We start from the raw sequence: 23,524 nt of genomic DNA, 5'->3' as shown, positions 1-23,524 counted from the left end.
AGGAACACTGTCAAAACACAGTAGTCTCCTGCAGAAGTAGTTCATCAATTTATGAACCGGGTGTCCTGTGTGTCTTTTAGCTGATCACACTCCCACACAAGAACGAGAAGTGAAGACACACCGTCTTCTTTGTCTGTTTGGCAAGTTTGAGACAGACCTTGAAACCATAACTAGTCCCAGTTGAACGCACCTGGCAGAAACTAGATAATGAGCAGATCAAGACAGCCTGTGACAAAAGACCTCTCCTCCCCTGTGTATGATTTACCTACAGAAGAGGACATCTCCATGTATAAAACCATGATGAATCCTGTAGTTAGTCGAAGCTTTTACAACACACTGCTGAATACGTACTCTGTTGTATACTCTTCCCTTGCAAGCAAGTAAACGGAGAAAAAGACAACTTTGAATCTTTTGAAAACTTTGTTATTGATTTGTGAACAAAAACTCTCTTCTCCCAATTAACATAGAGATCTTCCACAACAATGAACAGAGACATTCCCTTTGAAGGTACAAATGGTAGATGTATCATTTCTTTTACAGACCTGGGACTCTGACAAAAATCTACATTATCAACTGGGATGATGAAGCTTTTATCTATTCCTCATTCCCCAGCCTACCAAATGTAGACAGCCACTCACTTATCATTATAATTGTACTTTAAGTCCTGAACAGGATTGCTCCTCAAGCAGACCAGCTCAACCATTACAAGTGGCCACTTCCATAAGCAGTTTGACTGCAGTTATTCCTCAGCGGCGTGCAGCCTACTCTATGTCGACAGTGCCAGGTTATAACATTTACAGGAGAGATAGGGTTGGATCAAAGGGTGGTGGTGTCATGATCTATGTGAGAGATAGTATCCGGTGTAATGAAATCCAGTAGACTGTCTGTAAAGATTTGGAATGCATAGGTCTAGATATAATCTTTTCACCACAAATGTCTTTCACACTTATTGTAATTGATCGCCTTCCCTCTTCCAATAATCATTTCTATGAGGAATTTGAGAAACTATTAAAAGAATGCAATTTCAGTAAAGAGGTAATTATTATGGGTGATTTTAACATCAATTGGGAGGACAAATCATCAACAAAGAATCTTAAACTGATTACTGATGACATTGGCCTTGTGCAGTTGATCAGTGGGCCCACAAGAATAACAAATTCCTCCAGGACCCAAATTGATTTAATATTTAGTAATTGGCCTGAGAGAGTTCTAAAATCTCTCAATATGGTAACTGGTCTCTCCGACCACAATCTGACTCTGGTAGCCAGGAAACAGGTAGCAAGCGTTTTAGGCCTTCTGTCAGGGATGATGAATCTTTTAGAATCCCCAAAAACTGCAGCAACTTAACATAAATGGAAAGCTGTCCAATAACCCAGCGGAAGTAGCAACAGCTTTCAATCACTATTTCATTGATTCTGTAGCTGCGATTGCTAAATGTTTCTCTGAGAAAACACACGTCTGTACAGTAAATTCTTTGGAGCCGACCTTCAGCATAAGAAATGTCACTCAATCAGAGGTCACAAGAATAATCAGGTATCTTAAACCTTCCAAAGCAAAGGATGTATTTGGTATGGATACAGTTATGCTCAAAGAACTTAACACAACACTAACTGATCCCATCAGAAAAATCATCAACCTCTCAATCTCTCAGAGCGTTTCCCAGTGTTTGGAAGTCGGCTGCTGTTGTTCCAGTATTCAAAGATGGAGATCCCCTTTCTACCTGTAATTACAGCCCCATCAGTATCCTGCCAACAATATCAAACGTTGCAGAGAAGTTGGTAGCTGAGCAAATAATCTGCCATTTGAATACCAGTTATTTTGCCCTTCACCCAATGCAATTCGGCTTGACAGCCAATTATTCTACTGAGACAGCACCTGTTTCTTCACAGAAAAAATCTCATTTATAATGGACAAAGGGGGAGTTGTTGGAGTTGTGTTTCTTGATCTCAAGAAGGCATTTGACACTGTTAACCATAGCATTCTTTTGTCTAAGTTGCACACCTAAAATTTCTCCTCAGGTACACTAAAATGGATTGAATCGTATTTGCTAAATAGATCACAGTATGTCCAAATACAGAACCATCAATCGACCGCCCTACACTTGTCCACAGGCGTCCCACAAGGATCTGTCCTGGGCCCACTGCTGTTCTCTTTATATATCAATGATCTGCCATCAGCATGCCCTGACACCAACATCCAAATGTATGCAGATGACACTGTGATTTACTTGCATGGTAGCAAAATGGGACAAGTGGCAAATTAACTCACTAACTCCATGGTTCATGTAACTGCATGGTTAAAGCAAAGCTGTTTACAACTAAACATATCCAAAACAGTGTGTATGTTTCTTACCAAAACAAACTGTGGTAGTGTAGAGCCGGATGTTTTTGTATCTGGGGAGAGGCTACGGGTTGTACCTGACTACAAGTATCTCGGAGTACTTTTTGATTCCAAATTGTCATTCAAATCTCAGGTGAAAAAGGTCTGTAACCGGGTCAAATTTAATCTATCAAATTTCAGGTTCACACGAAACTACATGTCAAGGCAGCGAAGACATACAGCGAAGACATACATGCTTGCTATGGTCGTTTCCCATATCACTTACTGTTTCACAACCTGGTCACAGGCTAGCACCACGACTCTGAAACCACTACAGTCATTGTATAAACCAACACTCAAAATCCTTGATAAAAAATCTGTTCGTTCTCATCATTGCCCTATACTAACAAAATATAACTTGTTTAGTTGGGAGAACATGATTAAATATGTGAATGTCTGTCTCATGTAGAAGACTATACATGGCTTCACCTCTCCTCCGCTGAAACTATTTGTTATCATAAGAACTGGTTATCGGCTCACAAGAGGAGCAGCAAGAGGGGATCACATTATCCCACTCAGGAAAAGTGCTTTCAGTCATTCTGCATGTTCAGTACAAGCTGCACTACAATGGAACTCCATCCCAGTGACCATTAGAACCACACACATAATGGTTAGTAGTACTCAGCTCTGTCAGCAGGTTGTAACTGTTTCTGTCTGTGTTGAACTTCCCTCCATCTGTCTGTTGTCACCTTTCTGTCTTTAAATTGCCGGTCGACCGTCACCTACCTGCATGCATGTCTTTTATTGTTGTTTATCTGTGTCTGAGTGATTTATGTATTTGACACACTCTGCATGCTTTTATGTTTTGTGCCTCAGACATGGATGTTTTTTAGTGTCTGAACTACAGCATAATACTGTTTTTAGTCCATGTTTCTATTTTAACATAGTTATTCTCACACACACACACACACCATTGTTACTGGTTCCTAATTACTCCTGTATTGCTTTCATTTTTCATGCAGTTCTGTTGAACAGAGCATCTCTTGGAGTTTTCATGGCACAGAAGAGAAAGTATGATCAGTAACCAGAGTCTGTATCAGTGGTTTACAAGAAGCCTCAGTATAATATCATTATGACCGTATGATATGATAACAAGCGCTTCACTAAAAGTATACTCTGTGTGGCAAACACATCCCCTCAAACTGTACGGGTAAAATATGCATTTGAACTTTGTGTCCTCGATGTGAACTCGAAAACTTAAGTGTCATCTATTAAGGAAAATGGCTTCTGAAAAAGTAGCAAAACTACTTGCAGAGTGGCAGAACAACTTGTTCCTTCCATGGAGTAAAGAAAGGTCAGACTCAGCAGTAATCAGGACTGGTGGTTGAACCACGTCATGTTGCCTTGAATGTATGGAAGCTGTGAAAGGTCAGCTGGATGCAGCAGACGAGCTTGCACTTTGAATCCAACATGTTGCTGTAGAAATGAAGGAGCCTGTGTGTTACATATTCTGAAGCTTTTACCAGACTGCTGAATATGTACTCTGTTGTGTACTCTGTTGTGTACTCTGTTGTATACTCTGTTGTATACTCTGTTGTGTACTCTGTTGTACACTCTGTTGTACACTCTGTTGTGTACTCTGTTGTGTACTCTGTTGTATACTCTGTTGTATACTCTGTTGTACACTCTGTTGTGTACTCTGTTGTACACTCTGTTGTATACTCTGTTGTACACTCTGTTGTGCACTCTGTTGTATACTCTGTTGTGTACTCTGTTGTACACTCTGTTGTACACTCTGTTGTGTACTCTGTTGTGCACTCTGTTGTGTACTCTGTTGTGTACTCTGTTGTACACTCTGTTGTATACTCTGTTGTACACTCTGTTGTGTACTCTGTTGTATACTCTGTTGTATACTCTGTTGTACACTCTGTTGTGTACTCTGTTGTACACTCTGTTGTGTACTCTGTTGTGTACTCTGTTGTGTACTCTGTTGTACACTCTGTTGTATACTCTGTTGTACACTCTGTTGTGTACTCTGTTGTGCACTCTGTTGTGTACTCTGTTGTGTACTCTGTTGTGTACTGTTGTACACTCTGTTGTACACTCTGTTTTACACTCTGTTGTGTACTCTGTTGTGTACTCTGTTGTATACTCTCTTGTACACTCTGTTGTGTACTCTGTTGTACACTCTGTTGTACACTCTGTTGTACACTCTGTTGTATACTCTGTTGTATACTCTGTTGTACACTCTGTTGTGTACTCTGTTGTGCACTCTGTTGTGTACTCTGTTGTGTACTCTGTTGTACACTCTGTTGTATACTCTGTTGTACACTCTGTTGTGTACTCTGTTGTATACTCTGTTGTACACTCTGTTGTACACTCTGTTGTACACTCTGTTGTATACTCTGTTGTGTACTCTGTTGTACACTCTGTTGTATACTCTGTTGTACACTCTGTTGTGTACTCTGTTGTGCACTCTGTTGTGTACTCTGTTGTGTACTCTGTTGTGTACTGTTGTACACTCTGTTTTACACTCTGTTGTGTACTCTGTTGTGTACTCTGTTGTATACTCTGTTGTACACTCTGTTGTGTACTCTGTTGTACACTCTGTTGTATACTCTGTTGTACACTCTGTTGTACACTCTGTTGTATACTCTGTTGTATACTCTGTTGTACACTCTGTTGTACACTCTGTTGTGTACTCTGTTGTATACTCTGTTGTATACTCTGTTGTACACTCTGTTGTGTACTCTGTTGTGTACTCTGTTGTATACTCTGTTGTATACTCTGTTGTACACTCTGTTGTATACTCTGTTGTGTACTCTGTTGTATACTCTGTTGTATACTCTGTTGTACACTCTGTTGTGTACTCTGTTGTACACTCTGTTGTGTACTCTGTTGTATACTCTGTTGTACACTCTGTTGTACACTCTGTTGTGTACTCTGTTGTACACTCTGTTGTATACTCTGTTGTACACTCTGTTGTGTACTCTGTTGTGCACTCTGTTGTGTACTCTGTTGTGTACTCTGTTGTGTACTGTTGTATACTCTGTTGTACACTCTGTTGTACACTCTGTTGTGTACTCTGTTGTGTACTCTGTTGTATACTCTGTTGTATACTCTGTTGTACACTCTGTTGTGTACTCTGTTGTGTACTCTGTTGTGTACTCTGTTGTATACTCTGTTGTACACTCTGTTGTACACTGTTGTACACTCTGTTGTGTACTCTGTTGTACACTCTGTTGTACACTCTGTTGTGTACTCTGTTGTACACTCTGTTGTGTACTCTGTTGTACACTCTGTTGTACACTATGTTGTGTACTCTGTTGTGTACTGTTGTATACTCTGTTGTACACTCTGTTGTACACTCTGTTGTACACTCTGTTGTATACTCTGTTGTATACTCTGTTGTGTACTCTGTTGTGTACTCTGTTGTACACTCTGTTGTGTACTCTGTTGTACACTCTGTTGTGTACTCTGTTGTGTACTGTTGTATACTCTGTTGTACACTCTGTTGTACACTCTGTTGTGTACTCTGTTGTACACTATGTTGTACACTCTGTTGTACACTCTGTTGTGTACTCTGTTGTGTACTCTGTTGTGTACTCTGTTGTACACTCTGTTGTGTACTCTGTTGTGTACTCTGTTGTACACTCTGTTGTACACTCTGTTGTGTACTCTGTTGTGTACTGTTGTATACTCTGTTGTACACTCTGTTGTACACTCTGTTGTGTACTCTGTTGTGTACTCTGTTGTATACTCTGTTGTACACTCTGTTGTACACTCTGTTGTATACTCTGTTGTACACTCTGTTGTGTACTCTGTTGTGTACTCTGTTGTACACTCTGTTGTGTACTCTGTTGTGCACTCTGTTGTGTACTCTGTTGTGTACTCTGTTGTGTACTGTTGTGTACTCTGTTGTACACTCTGTTGTGTACTCTGTTGTGTACTCTGTTGTACACTCTGTTGTGTACTCTGTTGTGTACTGTTGTATACTCTGTTGTGTACTCTGTTGTATACTCTGTTCTACACTCTGTTGTGCACTCTGTTGTGTACTCTGTTGTGTACTCTGTTGTGTACTGTTGTGTACTCTGTTGTACACTCTGTTGTGTACTCTGTTGTGTACTCTGTTGTACACTCTGTTGTGTACTCTGTTGTGTACTGTTGTATACTCTGTTGTGTACTCTGTTGTGTACTCTGTTGTATACTCTGTTGTACACTCTGTTGTGTACTCTGTTGTACACTCTGTTGTACACTCTGTTGTATACTCTGTTGTATACTCTGTTGTATACTCTGTTGTGTACTCTGTTGTGTACTCTGTTGTACACTCTGTTGTGTACTCTGTTGTACACTCTGTTGTGTACTCTGTTGTGTACTGTTGTATACTGTTGTACACTCTGTTGTACACTCTGTTGTGTACTCTGTTGTATACTCTGTTGTACACTCTGTTGTACACTCTGTTGTGTACTCTGTGTACTCTGTTGTACACTCTGTTGTACACTCTGTTGTGTACTCTGTTGTGTACTCTGTTGTACACTCTGTTGTGTACTCTGTTGTGTACTCTGTTGTACACTCTGTTGTGTACTCTGTTGTATACTCTGTTGTACACTCTGTTGTGTACTCTGTTATGTACTGTTGTATACTCTGTTGTACACTCTGTTGTGCACTCTGTTGTGTACTCTGTTGTGTACTCTGTTGTATACTCTGTTGTACACTCTGTTGTGTACTCTGTTGTGCACTCTGTTGTGTACTCTGTTGTACACTCTGTTGTGTACTCTGTTGTACACTCTGTTGTACACTCTGTTGTGTACTCTGTTGTACACTCTGTTGTACACTCTGTTGTGTACTCTGTTGTACACTCTGTTGTACACTCTGTTGTGTACTCTGTTGTACACTCTGTTGTACACTCTGTTGTGTACTCTGTTGTACACTCTGTTGTACACTCTGTTGTATACTCTGTTGTACACTCTGTTGTGTACTCTGTTGTACACTCTGTTGTACACTCTGTTGTACACTCTGTTGTATACTCTGTTGTATACTCTGTTGTACACTCTGTTGTGTACTCTGTTGTGCACTCTGTTGTGTACTCTGTTGTGTACTCTGTTGTACACTCTGTTGTATACTCTGTTGTACACTCTGTTGTGTACTCTGTTGTATACTCTGTTGTATACTCTGTTGTACACTCTGTTGTGTACTCTGTTGTACACTCTGTTGTGTACTCTGTTGTATACTCTGTTGTGTACTCTGTTGTACACTCTGTTGTATACTCTGTTGTACACTCTGTTGTGTACTCTGTTGTGCACTCTGTTGTGTACTCTGTTGTGTACTGTTGTACACTCTGTTTTACACTCTGTTGTGTACTCTGTTGTGTACTCTGTTGTATACTCTGTTGTACACTCTGTTGTGTACTCTGTTGTACACTCTGTTGTATACTCTGTTGTACACTGTGTTGTACACTCTGTTGTATACTCTGTTGTATACTCTGTTGTATACTCTGTTGTACACTCTGTTGTGTACTCTGTTGTGTACTCTGTTGTATACTCTGTTGTATACTCTGTTGTACACTCTGTTGTATACTCTGTTGTGTACTCTGTTGTATACTCTGTTGTATACTCTGTTGTACACTCTGTTGTGTACTCTGTTGTACACTCTGTTGTGTACTCTGTTGTATACTCTGTTGTACACTCTGTTGTACACTCTGTTGTGTACTCTGTTGTACACTCTGTTGTATACTCTGTTGTACACTCTGTTGTGTACTCTGTTGTGCACTCTGTTGTGTACTCTGTTGTGTACTCTGTTGTGTACTGTTGTATACTCTGTTGTACACTCTGTTGTACACTCTGTTGTGTACTCTGTTGTGTACTCTGTTGTATACTCTGTTGTACACTCTGTTGTGTACTCTGTTGTGTACTCTGTTGTGTACTCTGTTGTATACTCTGTTGTACACTGTTGTACACTCTGTTGTGTACTCTGTTGTACACTCTGTTGTATACTCTGTTGTACACTCTGTTGTGTACTCTGTTGTACACTCTGTTGTGTACTCTGTTGTACACTCTGTTGTACACTATGTTGTACACTCTGTTGTGTACTCTGTTGTGTACTGTTGTACACTCTGTTGTACACTCTGTTGTACACTCTGTTGTATACTCTGTTGTATACTCTGTTGTGTACTCTGTTGTGTACTCTGTTGTACACTCTGTTGTGTACTCTGTTGTACACTCTGTTGTGTACTCTGTTGTGTACTGTTGTATACTCTGTTGTACACTCTGTTGTACACTCTGTTGTGTACTCTGTTGTACACTCTGTTGTACACTCTGTTGTACACTCTGTTGTGTACTCTGTTGTGTACTCTGTTGTGTACTCTGTTGTACACTCTGTTGTGTACTCTGTTGTGTACTCTGTTGTGTACTCTGTTGTACACTCTGTTGTACACTCTGTTGTGTACTCTGTTGTGTACTGTTGTATACTCTGTTGTACACTCTGTTGTGTACTCTGTTGTGTACTCTGTTGTGTACTCTGTTGTATACTCTGTTGTACACTCTGTTGTGTACTCTGTTGTACACTCTGTTGTGTACTCTGTTGTACACTCTGTTGTATACTCTGTTGTACACTCTGTTGTGTACTCTGTTGTGCACTCTGTTGTGTACTCTGTTGTGTACTCTGTTGTGTACTGTTGTGTACTCTGTTGTACACTCTGTTGTGTACTCTGTTGTGTACTCTGTTGTACACTCTGTTGTGTACTCTGTTGTGTACTGTTGTATACTCTGTTGTGTACTCTGTTGTATACTCTGTTCTACACTCTGTTGTGCACTCTGTTGTGTACTCTGTTGTGTACTCTGTTGTGTACTGTTGTGTACTCTGTTGTACACTCTGTTGTGTACTCTGTTGTGTACTCTGTTGTACACTCTGTTGTGTACTCTGTTGTGTACTGTTGTATACTCTGTTGTGTACTCTGTTGTGTACTCTGTTGTATACTCTGTTGTACACTCTGTTGTGTACTCTGTTGTACACTCTGTTGTACACTCTGTTGTATACTCTGTTGTATACTCTGTTGTATACTCTGTTGTGTACTCTGTTGTGTACTCTGTTGTACACTCTGTTGTGTACTCTGTTGTACACTCTGTTGTGTACTCTGTTGTGTACTGTTGTATACTGTTGTACACTCTGTTGTACACTCTGTTGTGTACTCTGTTGTATACTCTGTTGTACACTCTGTTGTACACTCTGTGGTGTACTCTGTTGTGTACTCTGTTGTACACTCTGTTGTACACTCTGTTGTGTACTCTGTTGTGTACTCTGTTGTACACTCTGTTGTGTACTCTGTTGTGTACTCTGTTGTACACTCTGTTGTGTACTCTGTTGTATACTCTGTTGTACACTCTGTTGTGTACTCTGTTGTGTACTGTTGTATACTCTGTTGTACACTCTGTTGTGTACTCTGTTGTGTACTCTGTTGTACACTCTGTTGTGTACTCTGTTGTACACTCTGTTGTACACTCTGTTGTGTACTCTGTTGTATACTCTGTTGTACACTCTGTTGTTTACTCTGTTGTATACTCTGTTGTACACTGTTGTGTACTCTGTTGTGCACTCTGTTGTGTACTCTGTTGTGTACTCTGTTGTGTACTGTTGTGTACTCTGTTGTACACTCTGTTGTGTACTCTGTTGTGTACTCTGTTGTACACTCTGTTGTGTACTCTGTTGTGTACTGTTGTATACTCTGTTGTGTACTCTGTTGTATACTCTGTTCTACACTCTGTTGTGTACTCTGTTGTGTACTCTGTTGTGTACTGTTGTGTACTCTGTTGTACACTCTGTTGTGTACTCTGTTGTGTACTCTGTTGTACACTCTGTTGTGTACTCTGTTGTGTACTGTTGTATACTCTGTTGTGTACTCTGTTGTGTACTCTGTTGTATACTCTGTTGTACACTCTGTTGTGTACTCTGTTGTACACTCTGTTGTACACTCTGTTGTATACTCTGTTGTATACTCTGTTGTGTACTCTGTTGTGTACTCTGTTGTACACTCTGTTGTGTACTCTGTTGTACACTCTGTTGTGTACTCTGTTGTGTACTGTTGTATACTGTTGTACACTCTGTTGTACACTCTGTTGTGTACTCTGTTGTATACTCTGTTGTACACTCTGTTGTACACTCTGTTGTGTACTCTGTTGTGTACTCTGTTGTACACTCTGTTGTACACTCTGTTGTGTACTCTGTTGTGTACTCTGTTGTGTACTCTGTTGTGTACTGTTGTATACTCTGTTGTACACTCTGTTGTGCACTCTGTTGTGTACTCTGTTGTGTACTCTGTTGTATACTCTGTTGTACACTCTGTTGTGTACTCTGTTGTACACTCTGTTGTACACTCTGTTGTGTACTCTGTTGTATACTCTGTTGTACACTCTGTTGTGTACTCTGTTGTATACTCTGTTGTACACTGTTGTGTACTCTGTTGTACACTCTGTTGTGCACTCTGTTGTGTACTCTGTTGTACACTCTGTTGTGTACTCTGTTGTACACTCTGTTGTACACTCTGTTGTGTACTCTGTTGTACACTCTGTTGTGCACTCTGTTGTGTACTCTGTTGTACACTCTGTTGTACACTCTGTTGTGTACTCTGTTGTACACTCTGTTGTGTACTCTGTTGTACACTCTGTTGTACACTCTGTTGTATACTCTGTTGTACACTCTGTTGTGTACTCTGTTGTACACTCTGTTGTATACTCTGTTGTACACTCTGTTGTGTACTCTGTTGTATACTCTGTTGTACACTCTGTTGTACACTCTGTTGTATACTCTGTTGTACACTCTGTTGTACACTCTGTTGTATACTCTGTTGTACACTCTGTTGTGTACTCTGTTGTACACTCTGTTGTACACTCTGTTGTGTACACTCTGTTGTACACTCTGTTGTATACTCTGTTGTGTACTCTGTTGTACACTCTGTTGTATACTCTGTTGTATACTCTGTTGTGTACTCTGTTGTACACTCTGTTGTACACTCTGTTGTGCACTCTGTTGTGTACTCTGTTGTACACTCTGTTGTATACTCTGTTGTGTACTCTGTTGTACACTCTGTTGTATACTCTGTTGTATACTCTGTTGTATACTCTTCCCTTGCAAGCAAATAAATGGAGAGAAAGACAACTTTGAATCTTTTGAAGACTTTGTTATTGATTTGTGAACAAAACTCTTTTCTCCCAATTAACTCAGAAATCTTCCTCAACAAAACACACAGAGTGTGATGAGAACAGCTGATTCCAGGTGCACTAGCACCACGAGTTCCACAATCACTGCTCCTCCTGCTGGACCGATCAAATGTTGAAACTGGTTTCCATACAAGAGGCATCGGGACATTACAAGTGGACACACATACCACTGTAGACGAATGGATGCTGACTGTGAAGTGACTGACTGTGGCTAAACTAACATCAACTAAAAGGTTCATTACACAGCCCAGCTTCTAATAACACAAGGATGGAAAGCTAGTGGAGCATCTGCACAGCCTACAAACATGAGAAGCACGCAGACAGGATTTACAGAGTCACAAGGCAGAACCAGCAGCAACAGCCACAGCGACACAGTGTTTGTTCAAATGTCATCGTAACACTGTACATCTAACAGATTCAAAACATACAGACGCAAATAATTCATCAATAAGACGATCGCATCCCGTCGGTAGAAATGCATCCTGAGCTTATAAACAGAACACAGGACACAGAACACAGTTTGTTAAGAGACTACAGAGAGAAACACCTCTGGTGATCACTGTGTGTCTTTATTAGTTATTGTTGGAATGCTGTTAAGCATTGTTCTTCAAATCTTTATTCAACTTCTATTTCTTCCGTGCCCCTCTTCTCCTCCTTCATTTTTTAAGCTACAGAAACCATTCAACTATCAAAATCTTCAGCTCTTTCACCAGAGGGGTGCTATGACTTTTCATATTTCTAACCTTTAAACTTTTTGAATGATTAAGCTTTTTATTTTCAATGGGATCTCTATGGAGAATATTTTCAAATGGCTTCAGGCACACAGGTGTTCGCGATTGAGCCAATTAGTGATGTTTATAAACACACAGACTCACAGACACACGCGCACATACACTCCTCTCCCTCTCTCTCTCTGTGTCTCTCATACAGTCATTCAGGTCTTAGGGATCTTTAGAGGTCTTTCCCCCCTCCTCCACCCCCCCCCCCCCCCCACACACACACGCCATTTTAAAATAAAAGCCCCACAGAATGAATCCTAACTGAAATGCTTGTGATGAGCCTGTCATTTAATAACCGGTTTGTGTTTATCTAACATTATGATTCTGTCTCCTCTCCCCTTCTCCCCCACACCCACAACCCATTTCAAAATAAAAGCCCCAGAGAGTGAATTCTAACTGAACTGCTTGTGATGAAGCCTGTCATTTAATAACCTCTGTTTATGTGTCAAACATGATGATTATGTCTCCTCTCCCCCTCCCTCCCCCACCCAGTCCCACCCTTTCAAAATAAAAGCCTCATGGATTCACTGTATTTAAACGTTTAGCTCAAAATTAGGCTTTTTTGTTGAAATAGTGAATGCTCTTACTAATACTGCGACAACTACTACTACTGCTAATATTTCTAGTATTACTACTACTACGACTTCAACTTTTGCTGTTGCTACTATTACTACTACTGCTACTGCTATTACTGCTACCATCAATATTGTTACTACCACTACTGCTATTACCACCACTACTACTATTACTTATACGACATCTGCTCCTACTACTACTGCTATTCATGCTACTAAAAGTAGTAATACTACTACAGCTATTAGTACGACTGCTACTAGTACTACTACTACTGCTACATCTTCTACTGCCATTACTATTACTACTACTACTGTGATATTAAATACTACGACCAATACTACAGCTATTACTATGACTACTGATACTACGTCTTCTAATTACTAATACTTCTACTACAACTTCTACTACTACTACAAATATCACTACTACTACTACTAGTAGTTATTCTAATGCTACTAATACTTCTATGAATAATACTTCTACTACAACTTATACAACTACAAGTATCACCACTGATGAATTTTTTTAAGCCACAGAAACTGTTCAAATATCAAAATGTTCAGCTCTTTCAGGAGAGGTGTGATATGACTTTTCATATTTGTAATCTTTAAACTCTTTGAATTATTAAGCTTTTTGCAATTTGTTTTTGAATTGGATATCTATTTTCAGCAATGTTTTTGCGATTAATTTCAGTTTTCAGCATTCCAACGCATTTTCAGCAGGAAATGCTTTTTCTAGTTAGTATTATTAGTTAGTTATTAAGTACAGTGGTGATTACTGTGTGTCTTTATCAGTTATTAGTATTATTAGTTACTGTTATTAAATACAGTGATCATGTGAACAGACACTAACTTATCTAAAGTCTCTCCAGCTGTTAAAGATGACTGACAGCTGATCCAGATGTGATCAGCTGATCCTCCGTCATCAGAAACAGACGTCGCTTCACGTGGCAACTGAGGAAAGGACGTCTCATGTCTCTTAAAACATATTTCCTCGTTCCTCTCTCCTTGTATGGTTTCCTCCATGCATCCCTGGTGGGAGGGACTAGGACGCAAGGAAAGGACCCAAGTGAGGGAAACGGGGATGCAGTTAAGAGACTTGAGAAGTACCCTATATACTCCGTGCAAAGTGTTAAAGTTAAGTTTAAGTGATCGCCTTTGAAGATTCATGTGTTTTCCAGTGGACTCATTTTCCCTCTGGTGTTGGCAGATTAATAAATCCGTCAGTAACAAGAGCTAAGGAGTCGTGTATTTCCTGGAGGGAGCGATAGGAGAGTTACTACTCTGTTCATTTGTCTGTCGTGTCGTTTTCATGATATGGGTAATATTGTTCCCTCTAATATGAATAATATTTGAATGGCTCGTGCTCTTGAGTGTGTGGCGGAATGCGTGTTTTAGCTGAATTGATTTTGACTCATTGTTTATTGCGCCGCATCCCGTCATGCGGGTATTCATGCATCTGCACTCTAGTGCGTTTGTAGGTGTTGAGCGTCATTCTTACGAGTGCAGGCCCAGCTATAACATGCACGGCCCGCCACTGACATCTATCATTATAATACAGTCGTAATGTACTTTATTATTTTGATGCTTTTTTGGCAACATAGTTGGGTTATTTTAAATGTTCACATTGATTTGAATGGAATAGATGATAGATTACCTGTCATTAATGAGTAGTAGTTGGGGTATGATAAACTCGGGAAGTCCGGAGTCAAGTAGTCCACCTTCACCCCATTGCCCACGAGCTCGCGGAATCCGGGTAGAGCGTGCAGGTCGTCCATGTAGTCATAACGGAACCCATCGATGAGGAACACGAGCAACGGACGGGCAGCGAGACACTGCTGTCCGGCTCCGAACAGCAGCAGCAGCGGCGGGAGGAGCCGCAGGCAGAGAGCGGCTGTGTGTCTCGGGGACATGATGTGCTGTGACTCGGCTTTACCCTGGACCTTGATCTGTGTGGGGATCATGTCCTGGTGGCAGTGTTGCCAATTCCTCAGTAAGGAAAGTAGCTATTGGCTGTCCTAGAAGTCGTTAAAGGACGTCATCGCCTAATTTGCATAATGGTAATGAGCGCTGTAGGAGAGAGGCGGGAACAGCGGCGGCTTTGCGCATGCGCGATTCATTCGCAGTCTGGACACGGAGAGTGAGGGTCTCCTCTTTCTGCAGCTGGGACTGCTGCGCAAGGGGCTACTGTCAGACTAACCACCTTTGAGTGCTTTGAGGCGGCGGAGGGGCTCACCACAGCTCCCACGTGCCGAACGGTAGTGCTTTCACGTCAGAGTCAAAACACCAGAAAAGTCTCCAACAACACCAGAAAAAGTAGCTAGATTTGTTGCAAGTAGCTTTTGACCAAAAAATGAGGGTTTGGAAAGTCGCCCGATTTAGCGAGAAAGTCTCCAAGTTGGCAACACTGCCTGGTGGACACCCTGCGGTGGGCGGGGCTACAGCACGGCTTCATGTCCGGCAGATCAACAGTTACTAATCTACTGGAAGCAATCGACATCTGGACTGAAGCCCTTAGTCACAAGCTTCCAGTCGATATTCTCTTCCTAGACTACGCTAAGGCCTTTGACACGGTTCCACATGAGAGACTTCTCCTTCAACTTTCAACCTTTGGCATCCAAGACAACATACTTCAATGGATCTGTAACTTTCTTACCAATCACAGACAACGAGTAGTGGTAAATGGACAATTCTCAGATTTTGCAAGCGTCAACAGCGGGGTACCTCAAGGCTCAGTACTTGGCCCTTTGCTGTTTGTACTATTTGTGGCTGATATACCGGATTTCCTCAACAACTTTGTCCTGATGTTTGCCGATGACACTAAGATCTTTGAAGTCATATCACAGCTACATGACACGCAGCACTCCAGTATTTAGTGTGATTTGGACCATCTCCAATCTTGGGCCCAAACAATGTGCATGTTATTTCACCCAGATAAATGCAAAACAATGCACCTCGGGAACACCAACCCACAACTCACATACACAATGAGGAACAATGACGGCACAACCCACCAGCTTCAAATCACACAAGAAGAGAAAGACTTAGGTGTAATTATCGACCGCAACCTCTCATTCTCCAGGCACATCCAAACCCAGGTATCCAAGGCCAACCAAGTGTTAGGAGCAATCAAACACGTTCAAGTCCTTGGATCAAACATCATTTCTCCACCTGTACAAATCCTTGGTACGTCCTCACCTCGAGTACGCCTCAGTCGTATGGACGCCCAAACTCAAGCGGGACAAAGACGCCCTGGAACAAGTTCAGAGACGCGCAACTAGACTAGTGCACGGCCTCTCCAACCTCTCATACCCAGAAAGACTTGCCAGCCTCAACTTGCAAACGCTGGAATTTCGCCGTAAACGAGCCGACATGGTCCAAACTTTCAAAATACTGACAGGAATCGACAGCGTACAGTCGAACAGAAGTTGTCAAGAATGTGGCAATAGTATGTTCAAAAAATCCCTCAGCACCAATACAAGAGGTCATGATCTGAAGCTACAGGTACAACACCAGCCTGGTCCACGGAAACCTTTTTTCTCAGTAGAACACCACCAGCATGGAACAGCCTGAGTCAAGCAACAGTTAGTGCCTCCTCAGTCAACGCATTTAAGACCAGCCTAGGGAGAGAATGGCAACACCATCAAAGCCAACACCAACACATATGTTCCTACTAATTCACCGTCCAGTTTCACGTTCTTCACCAACATATCTAACAAACCTTGAGACTCAACTGAGGATCTGATCAACGGATGAGGATCAAGCCATCACCTTGGTTTAGGGTCTCAATACTCTTAAAGCAGGGGTGTCCAAACTTTTTTCACTGAGGGCCACATCCAGAAAAATATACCAAGGGCTGGGCCACTCAGGTCCGATCGCCTCACCCCTAGTGTGTTAAAGTGAGCAAAATCAATCAAATTTGGTTCTCAATGTGCTTTTGTTCAGATTTAACAGAGATGTTTGCTCACGTATGTTGAGCCGAACAGACTCATTATTCAAATAGAAGGGAGTTGAGAACAGCTCGATGTCTCTCTCAATGAGAGAAACATATTGAAAGCCATGGCAGCTGGTGGAACATGTTCTAGGTAGGGCTGTGCCACATCCAATCAATTTCAGCAAACATCCCAGTATGATTTAATGCTAAATAAATGAAGGTATCAAACACGTATTGCTACTTTGCAGTTAAATATTTAACATTTATTCCAACATGAAAAAAAGCAGAAAATAACACTTTGACAAACACGTCAGGACATCTTATTTACAGCTGGTAGCTTCATGTACTGCTTCCCTTTCCTGCTAGTCTGCTGTCTGATTGTGAGGTCAGGCTGATCTGATATCAGCGCTGCAGTTTCTCCTCAAAGTTATCCTCTCAAACGGGTCTTGGAGGAGTAGTGCTCGCGCTGGAGCTCGCGCCCGCCTGTAGAGACTCGTCCGGACGGGAACGCGCAGCTTGGGGCATAACCGATTCTGCTCCAAGCTGAATCTATTTGAGGGCGCTGATTGGCTAAATTGTATGTCACACATTTATATCTTGAATCAGCAATTGGCTGAACTGCTTCACTGCTCTTTTGGGCAGTTTCTCCAGCGCTGCTGAGACGTGCACACCCAGAGAGGACATGCAGGAAAAGCATATATTTACCGCAGATATCATATTTTACACATATTACTGGGTGATTCCATATTTAAAAAACACAAATATTGACAATTTGTATAGTTTATTATGATTATTATTCATTTTATTTTATTAGTTGTGGCTCAAGGTGGGGCGGCGCCCTATCGCCCTCTATTGACCAGCCGCCACGTAAGCACTGACTGAGTTCTGTCACGAGAGACGTTATCACGGACACGTATTTCCCCTTTTAGCAGAAAGGTTGGCCTTTGGAAAAGCACATTTGACTTCGGACTGCGTGGGGAAGTGCACAACATTGAAGTTGCGTAGAGTGCCCTCGTGCTCGAATTATGTTGACAGTTTTCACAACCGTGTTCATCACATCGCCGGGCTGGACTGTGTTAGCACAGAGTTCTTGGTGGGTGATACGCTGCATTTTAACGGCCTCACCTCCGCTCTCTTGCGCTCGCCTTTCATAGCTGGAGCCCTATCTGTTATAACTCCACACAGCTTGTCCCATCTTGTCAATTGCATCTGACACAGCTTCAAATATGTCCTTACCTGTTGTTGTGCTCTTTAGACTCCTAAAATCAAGCAGCTCCGAATGCAGAAATGATCGTCAACTCCCCGCAAACAAATGAACAGCTGTGCGGTGTCTGTGGCATCTGTGCTCTCATCATATGCAATTGAGTAAAAAGCAAAAGCACGAGCTTTATCTGACACTTGATGGTTTAGGTTAGCTGACAAGTCTTCGATTCGCCGCACAACTGTGTTTCTGGACACGCTAACGTTGTTGATTCCTGCATTTATTCCGGGCACTTGCGACTTTAGTGAGGCACTGTTTTATGAAGTCACCATCTGAGAAAGGTTTCCCGTGGCGGGCAATGAGTTGAGCTACCTCGTGGCTGCTATTGTGACTTTTTCTTGTGTTTTGTTTGCACGGAAAAAAATACTCTTATTGAGCTAACTGCCATTTAACTTTCTGTTCTCGCTCGGCACCAGTGTAGGACGTGTCATCATCCGGGGCTAAACGTTTCTTTGATTGCTCTTATTTTGTGGAGAAGCTGCCTTGTTCAACACAGTATCTCCACCTAGTGGTGAAACTAAGAAGTACAATACAGTCAAGCGCAAGTTTCAAGTGTGGGCCATATGACATTATATTTTTAGAAGTTGCTGCGGGCCAATTAAAAATGGACGGCCCGCGGGCCGTAGTTTGGACACCCCTGTCTTAAAGGGTACCTAATGACCTTTACTAAAGATAAATTACTAAAGATAAAAACATGCTGCCTGCATCTCGTGAGTTAAATGGAAAATACACCTAAATTGTGCGTAAAGTGTCTTTATTCTTTGATTTGAGGGTTGCTAATGAATAATACCTGACTGACCGTCAATTAAGATATTTTACGAAGCAAAAACTCTGAACTGAATTTGTACCTTCAAATGGCACATCTTTGAAATTTTGAATGTGCGATAAAAAAAATGTTCTCAATAATTCCACACAATGACTAATGCATATGTTCAGGACAAAAATGGGTAATATCACAATATTTAAGGTGCTACAAAAATATATTTCTCAATAATTCCATACAATGACTGATGTATATGTAATCAAGGCATCGTTGACTCCACCCATACAGAACTTACTGTACCATTAAGAGATATTTCAAAGTAAAAGTCTTACATTCGAGAAAATATCTAATAAATTAATATTTGGTCCAGTAACATTACGTGTGTGTTATCCCAGGAGCAACATTAAACCAGATCAAACTCATTTTAGTGTTGAACGTTAGTCCATTGTCTCAGCTTAATTTCTTTACCTAACGTAATCAGCTCATCACATGTTAATTTAAACTGTATGGTATTGTTGTATTAGCTTTTTGCAAAGACTTGCACTGATATGTTAATATGTGTGAGGCACATGCGAACCCACAGTTGCACACCCAAAGCTTCTTTTACAGTAAGTGTGGTTATCCTGGATGTCATAAAACGTTCCAGAAGTTCAGAACATTGTGTTTCTAATTTTTTTATTTTGTTTGTTTTACAGTCACTCGTCAGAGATTGAGGATACCAGCCAGCCGTTGCAGTTAAGTCCTCTTTTAAGGTGTTCTCTCTCTTTATTGTTTTCGTTCATGTGTGAGTTCATGCAGTTCAACTTAACTATCAATGTGTACAAGACTTGTTAACATGCTAGACCAGGACTGCCCACACTTTTTCGCCTTGCGAGCTACTTTTAAAATGACCAAGTCAAAATGATCTACCTACATTAAAAATGCTGAATATCTGTTTATATATATATATATATATATATATATATATATATATGAGTATACTTTATATTTACAATATATGTTGGCGTACCTTGCATAACTGCATGAACCCTTATGGCACAATACAATTCTGTACATTTTTGGTCGTTACCTTACTCTGATGCACTGAATGGGATTGGCCAGAGTTGCATCGTCTGACAGTAGCTGCTGGTAGCCGCCTCAAGCAGACTTCATATGATCATCAGTCATGGTGGAACGGTGTTTGGACTTAATGTTCTTCATGTGGGAAAAGGCTGACTCACATAAATGAGTAGAGCTGAATAATGCAGTCTAAGGTATCACATGTCCTCATGTTTGGGGACTTTTCCTCTGTGAGGAAACTGTCCATGAGCCCTGGACTTCAGCTGAATGTCAGCTTCAGTGTCAACATCTCATCCTCCAGACGAGTTCAGGTGAAACAGCGTTGACATTTTTGATGCGAGTAAATCAACCTCAATATCTTCCTGAAGTGTGCAGCACATAAGTGTAGCAACTGGCTCGAGTAAAGCAAAGTCTGGAAAGCATTTGTCAAACTCTGACAGACACTTGCAACCTGCTCTGTGTAGCGCGCACTGTCACGTTACCACTGATTGCGATCAGCATGGTCACGTTCTAGAGCTCGTAATAACAACAGGGTTACACATTGACCATCACTGTGTTTCATCAAAAGAAATGCCAAAGCTGAAGCAAAGTTCTCTATAAAAAAACAAATAAAAAAACAAAATGTGGTAAAATAATTTAGTAAAATCAACAACTAAAAACAAAATAGAAAAGCGACGACATGACATAAAAGCCAGTCTGTAAAAATGTGTTTTAAGAAGGGATTTAAAAGAGTTCACTGATTCTGAGAGCCTCATCTCCTCAGGCAGCTCGTTCCAGAGCCGAGGGGCCCTGATGGCAAAAACACGGTCACGGTTTTCCAGGTCAGGTTGAGAGAGCATTCCTTTGGTTTTGCCGATGGTTCTAATTTGTAGAAAACAGGACTGGAAGACTTTTGTGGTTTGAAGCTTAAATCTGAATCAACAACTTCTCCTAAATTTCTGGCAGTGGACTTTATGGGACTTTTAATGGGACTAAATATTATGATCTCTGATTTTAAGTTATTGAGTTGGAGAACATGTTGTGCCATCCAACAGTTGTTATCATTCAGACTCTAAAATAGCAGCTAGGCTTCTGCTTTAAATACTGTTGCTACACTGAGGATTAAACATTGCTCAACCCGACGGACCCGTTCACCCCTGTGGCCTACTTACAAAAAGTAGCAAAGGAAGATGGTCTATTAATAGAAGATATGTATGTCATACAGTTTTGAGAATCAATGGAGTCTTCAGCTTTCAGAAGCTGTATGTTGTCCAAACTATGTCTTACTGCGAAGTATTTTAACAATCAAGTTGTACAAATCTAAACTTTGTAAATAAGTTGTGATTTGGGATCATTTTCTCGTCAGTCTTCATACATTACCACGCTTGATATTGCTGTAAACTAGAAATTCCCAGCTTTCGAATGCACGAAAGGACCAGGTGTACGTGAGCTCTGGCTCGTAGTACTGTGATACTGCCACCAGGTGGCAACAGACACCGCGCTGCCTTCAGGTGAACTAGGAACACAGTTCCAGCCCTGTAGGCCTTGCACTCTCCATCTATCTGCTTTAGATCGTGGAGCTCTTCGTCACTGAGGAATATCACTTTTTCCATGTCTTTGTACCATGTCTTTATTTGTATTATGGCTATATGGATATGTATTAAACACTCAACATGTAAACATGGCCAAAACATGGAGACTGCCTGGGTAGGCCTATATCTTCATAACTTGTATATGTGTATCATAAATGTAGTATTTTAGTGTATTTTCATCACATGTACAGTCCCAGTTGTAGTAAAGAGTCGTATATTCATGCATCATCATCATCCATTGATCATTTGATGGTGAAATTGAGATAGGGGCGACTGTGGCTAAGTGGATAGCAGGGCCGTCTTTCAGTCAGAGGGTCGGCGGTTCTGGCTCTGCTAGTCGCATGTCGATGTGTCCTTGAGCAAGCGAGCAAGACACTTAACCCCAAAATGTCCTCTGTAGTTGTGCCTACGGTGTAGAATGTGATAGACTCTGAATTGTAAGTGGCTTTGGATAAAAGCGTCTGCTAAATGACTGTAATGTATACCAGGCGAGGATACAGATCTTATTCATTCATTGCATCTTATATTGAAACGTTAATAGAAATAAGTAAACTTATAATGGACACATATTCCAGTTGCTTTTTCAGTTACTTTTCCAAGATTATTACAGAGAATGCTGAAAACTCAAGCGTATTATCCTCCACTAGTGGGCAGCCACTCATGAGCCCACCAGTCTGCAGGTCTCTGTCTCCACTTGTGAACAACGTGCAATGTTCACCACTGACAGAATAAGTTCAGTCCGGCCAAATCACACCACGTCATTAGTGACACTTGAAAACATAGTTTCAGTGCAAACTATTACAATATTAATAACAATAACTGGATTTATATAGCACCTTTCCAAAACAAAGTTACAAAGTGCTTCAGAATAAACATGAAAGCAAATAAGAAACACAATCAAACAGGTCAAATAAATGAATAAGTAAATAAAATAAAATCCGTCAGATGTGAAAATAAGTCAGCCGGTATCAGTGAGATTCAGAAGAGGAAACTGAATTGTCCTGCCTTAGATTACCAGGAAGAGAGTTCCACGGCTTCGGAGCTCGGATAGCAAAGCGCTACAAAGATCTAGCGGCTCACAAGGACTCAGGTCACAGATATAGGAAGGAGCCAGGTATTTAAAAACAAGCAGCAACACTCCCAGGTAACCAGTGAAGGGCAGAAGGATTGGTGTGATGTGGACACAGAATCAAGAGCATCGCAGCAGTCGAGGCTGAGGAGATGAAAGCATGAATGACTCAAAGCAGATGTGCACCATCATGCTGCCACTTGTGACATCATCAGAGAGCACAATGTACGTTTCCATGGTTATGTGGATGAAACTGTACGTCTCTGCTGAATGATGCTCGTCTTTTGGCAATAAATGAATGGATGAGGAAGTCCGTGGGTCCGTGAGTGGAGATCCGGCCTTTATGTACCAAACGCACGGACGTCGTAGCTTCAGAGAGAAACGTCATGTGACTTTTGTGTGTTTAGTCTTTCTAATGAACGTTTTCAGATCTCTACTTTAACAGTTTTATAACAAACTGTGACTTTCTTGACTTGCTAAATTCATAAAGTTCCAAAACTCCCTTTTTGCACTGATACAATGTTTTTAAAATGTTGTATTTGACTTGATTTCTTTTTTGCATTCTATGTACTGATGTATATGTTCATGCTATAGATGCGAGTACTGACTTTATTGTCTTGAATTGCTATCAGTGGTTGCCGACACACATAAGACCAGTGAAGCCACACCCTTTAGGGAAGATGTTCTGAAAAATGCGAATTTCAGTCAAATCGAGACTTGTGACTTTGAATTTATTTCAAGCAGAATCGCTGTTTGCTTCTGGCCTCAGACGCCGAGGTACCGAATATTTATTGTTCACAAGATGCCAAAGCTTTCAGAGTTTGCGTTTGATAAGTCGTACTTATTCTTTACATGTTCATTCCACGTCTACCTTCCTTCATTGTGAAGCGCTTTGTGCTGTATTGTTTGTATGGAAGGTGCTACACAAATAAAGTGTATCATCAATGTGCTCATTATGGTGACTCAGCTGAATATTGGCTCC

The 23,524-nt window shown here is 41.1% G+C and overlaps 1 protein-coding gene across 1 annotated transcript in view; it reads right to left on the bottom strand.

Moving 5' to 3' along the window:
• Nucleotides 1–14,831, bottom strand: part of enpp6 (ectonucleotide pyrophosphatase/phosphodiesterase 6) — a 59,307-nt gene extending 44,476 nt beyond the window's left edge. The window contains exon 1 of the mRNA XM_079268572.1: nt 14,543–14,831. Within this exon, the coding sequence (XP_079124698.1) occupies nt 14,543–14,798 (256 nt within the window). The 5' untranslated portion in view covers nt 14,799–14,831. The remainder of the gene's footprint in view (nt 1–14,542) is intronic.
• Between the last annotated feature and the right edge of the window lie 8,693 nt (nt 14,832–23,524).

Source organism: Melanostigma gelatinosum (assembly GCF_949748355.1).
Source record: "Melanostigma gelatinosum genome assembly, chromosome: 5".
Classification (NCBI taxonomy): Eukaryota; Metazoa; Chordata; class Actinopteri; order Perciformes; family Zoarcidae; genus Melanostigma; species Melanostigma gelatinosum.
Note: the sequence above shows the minus strand (reverse complement) of the source record. Positions and strands in the feature narration are given on the sequence as shown.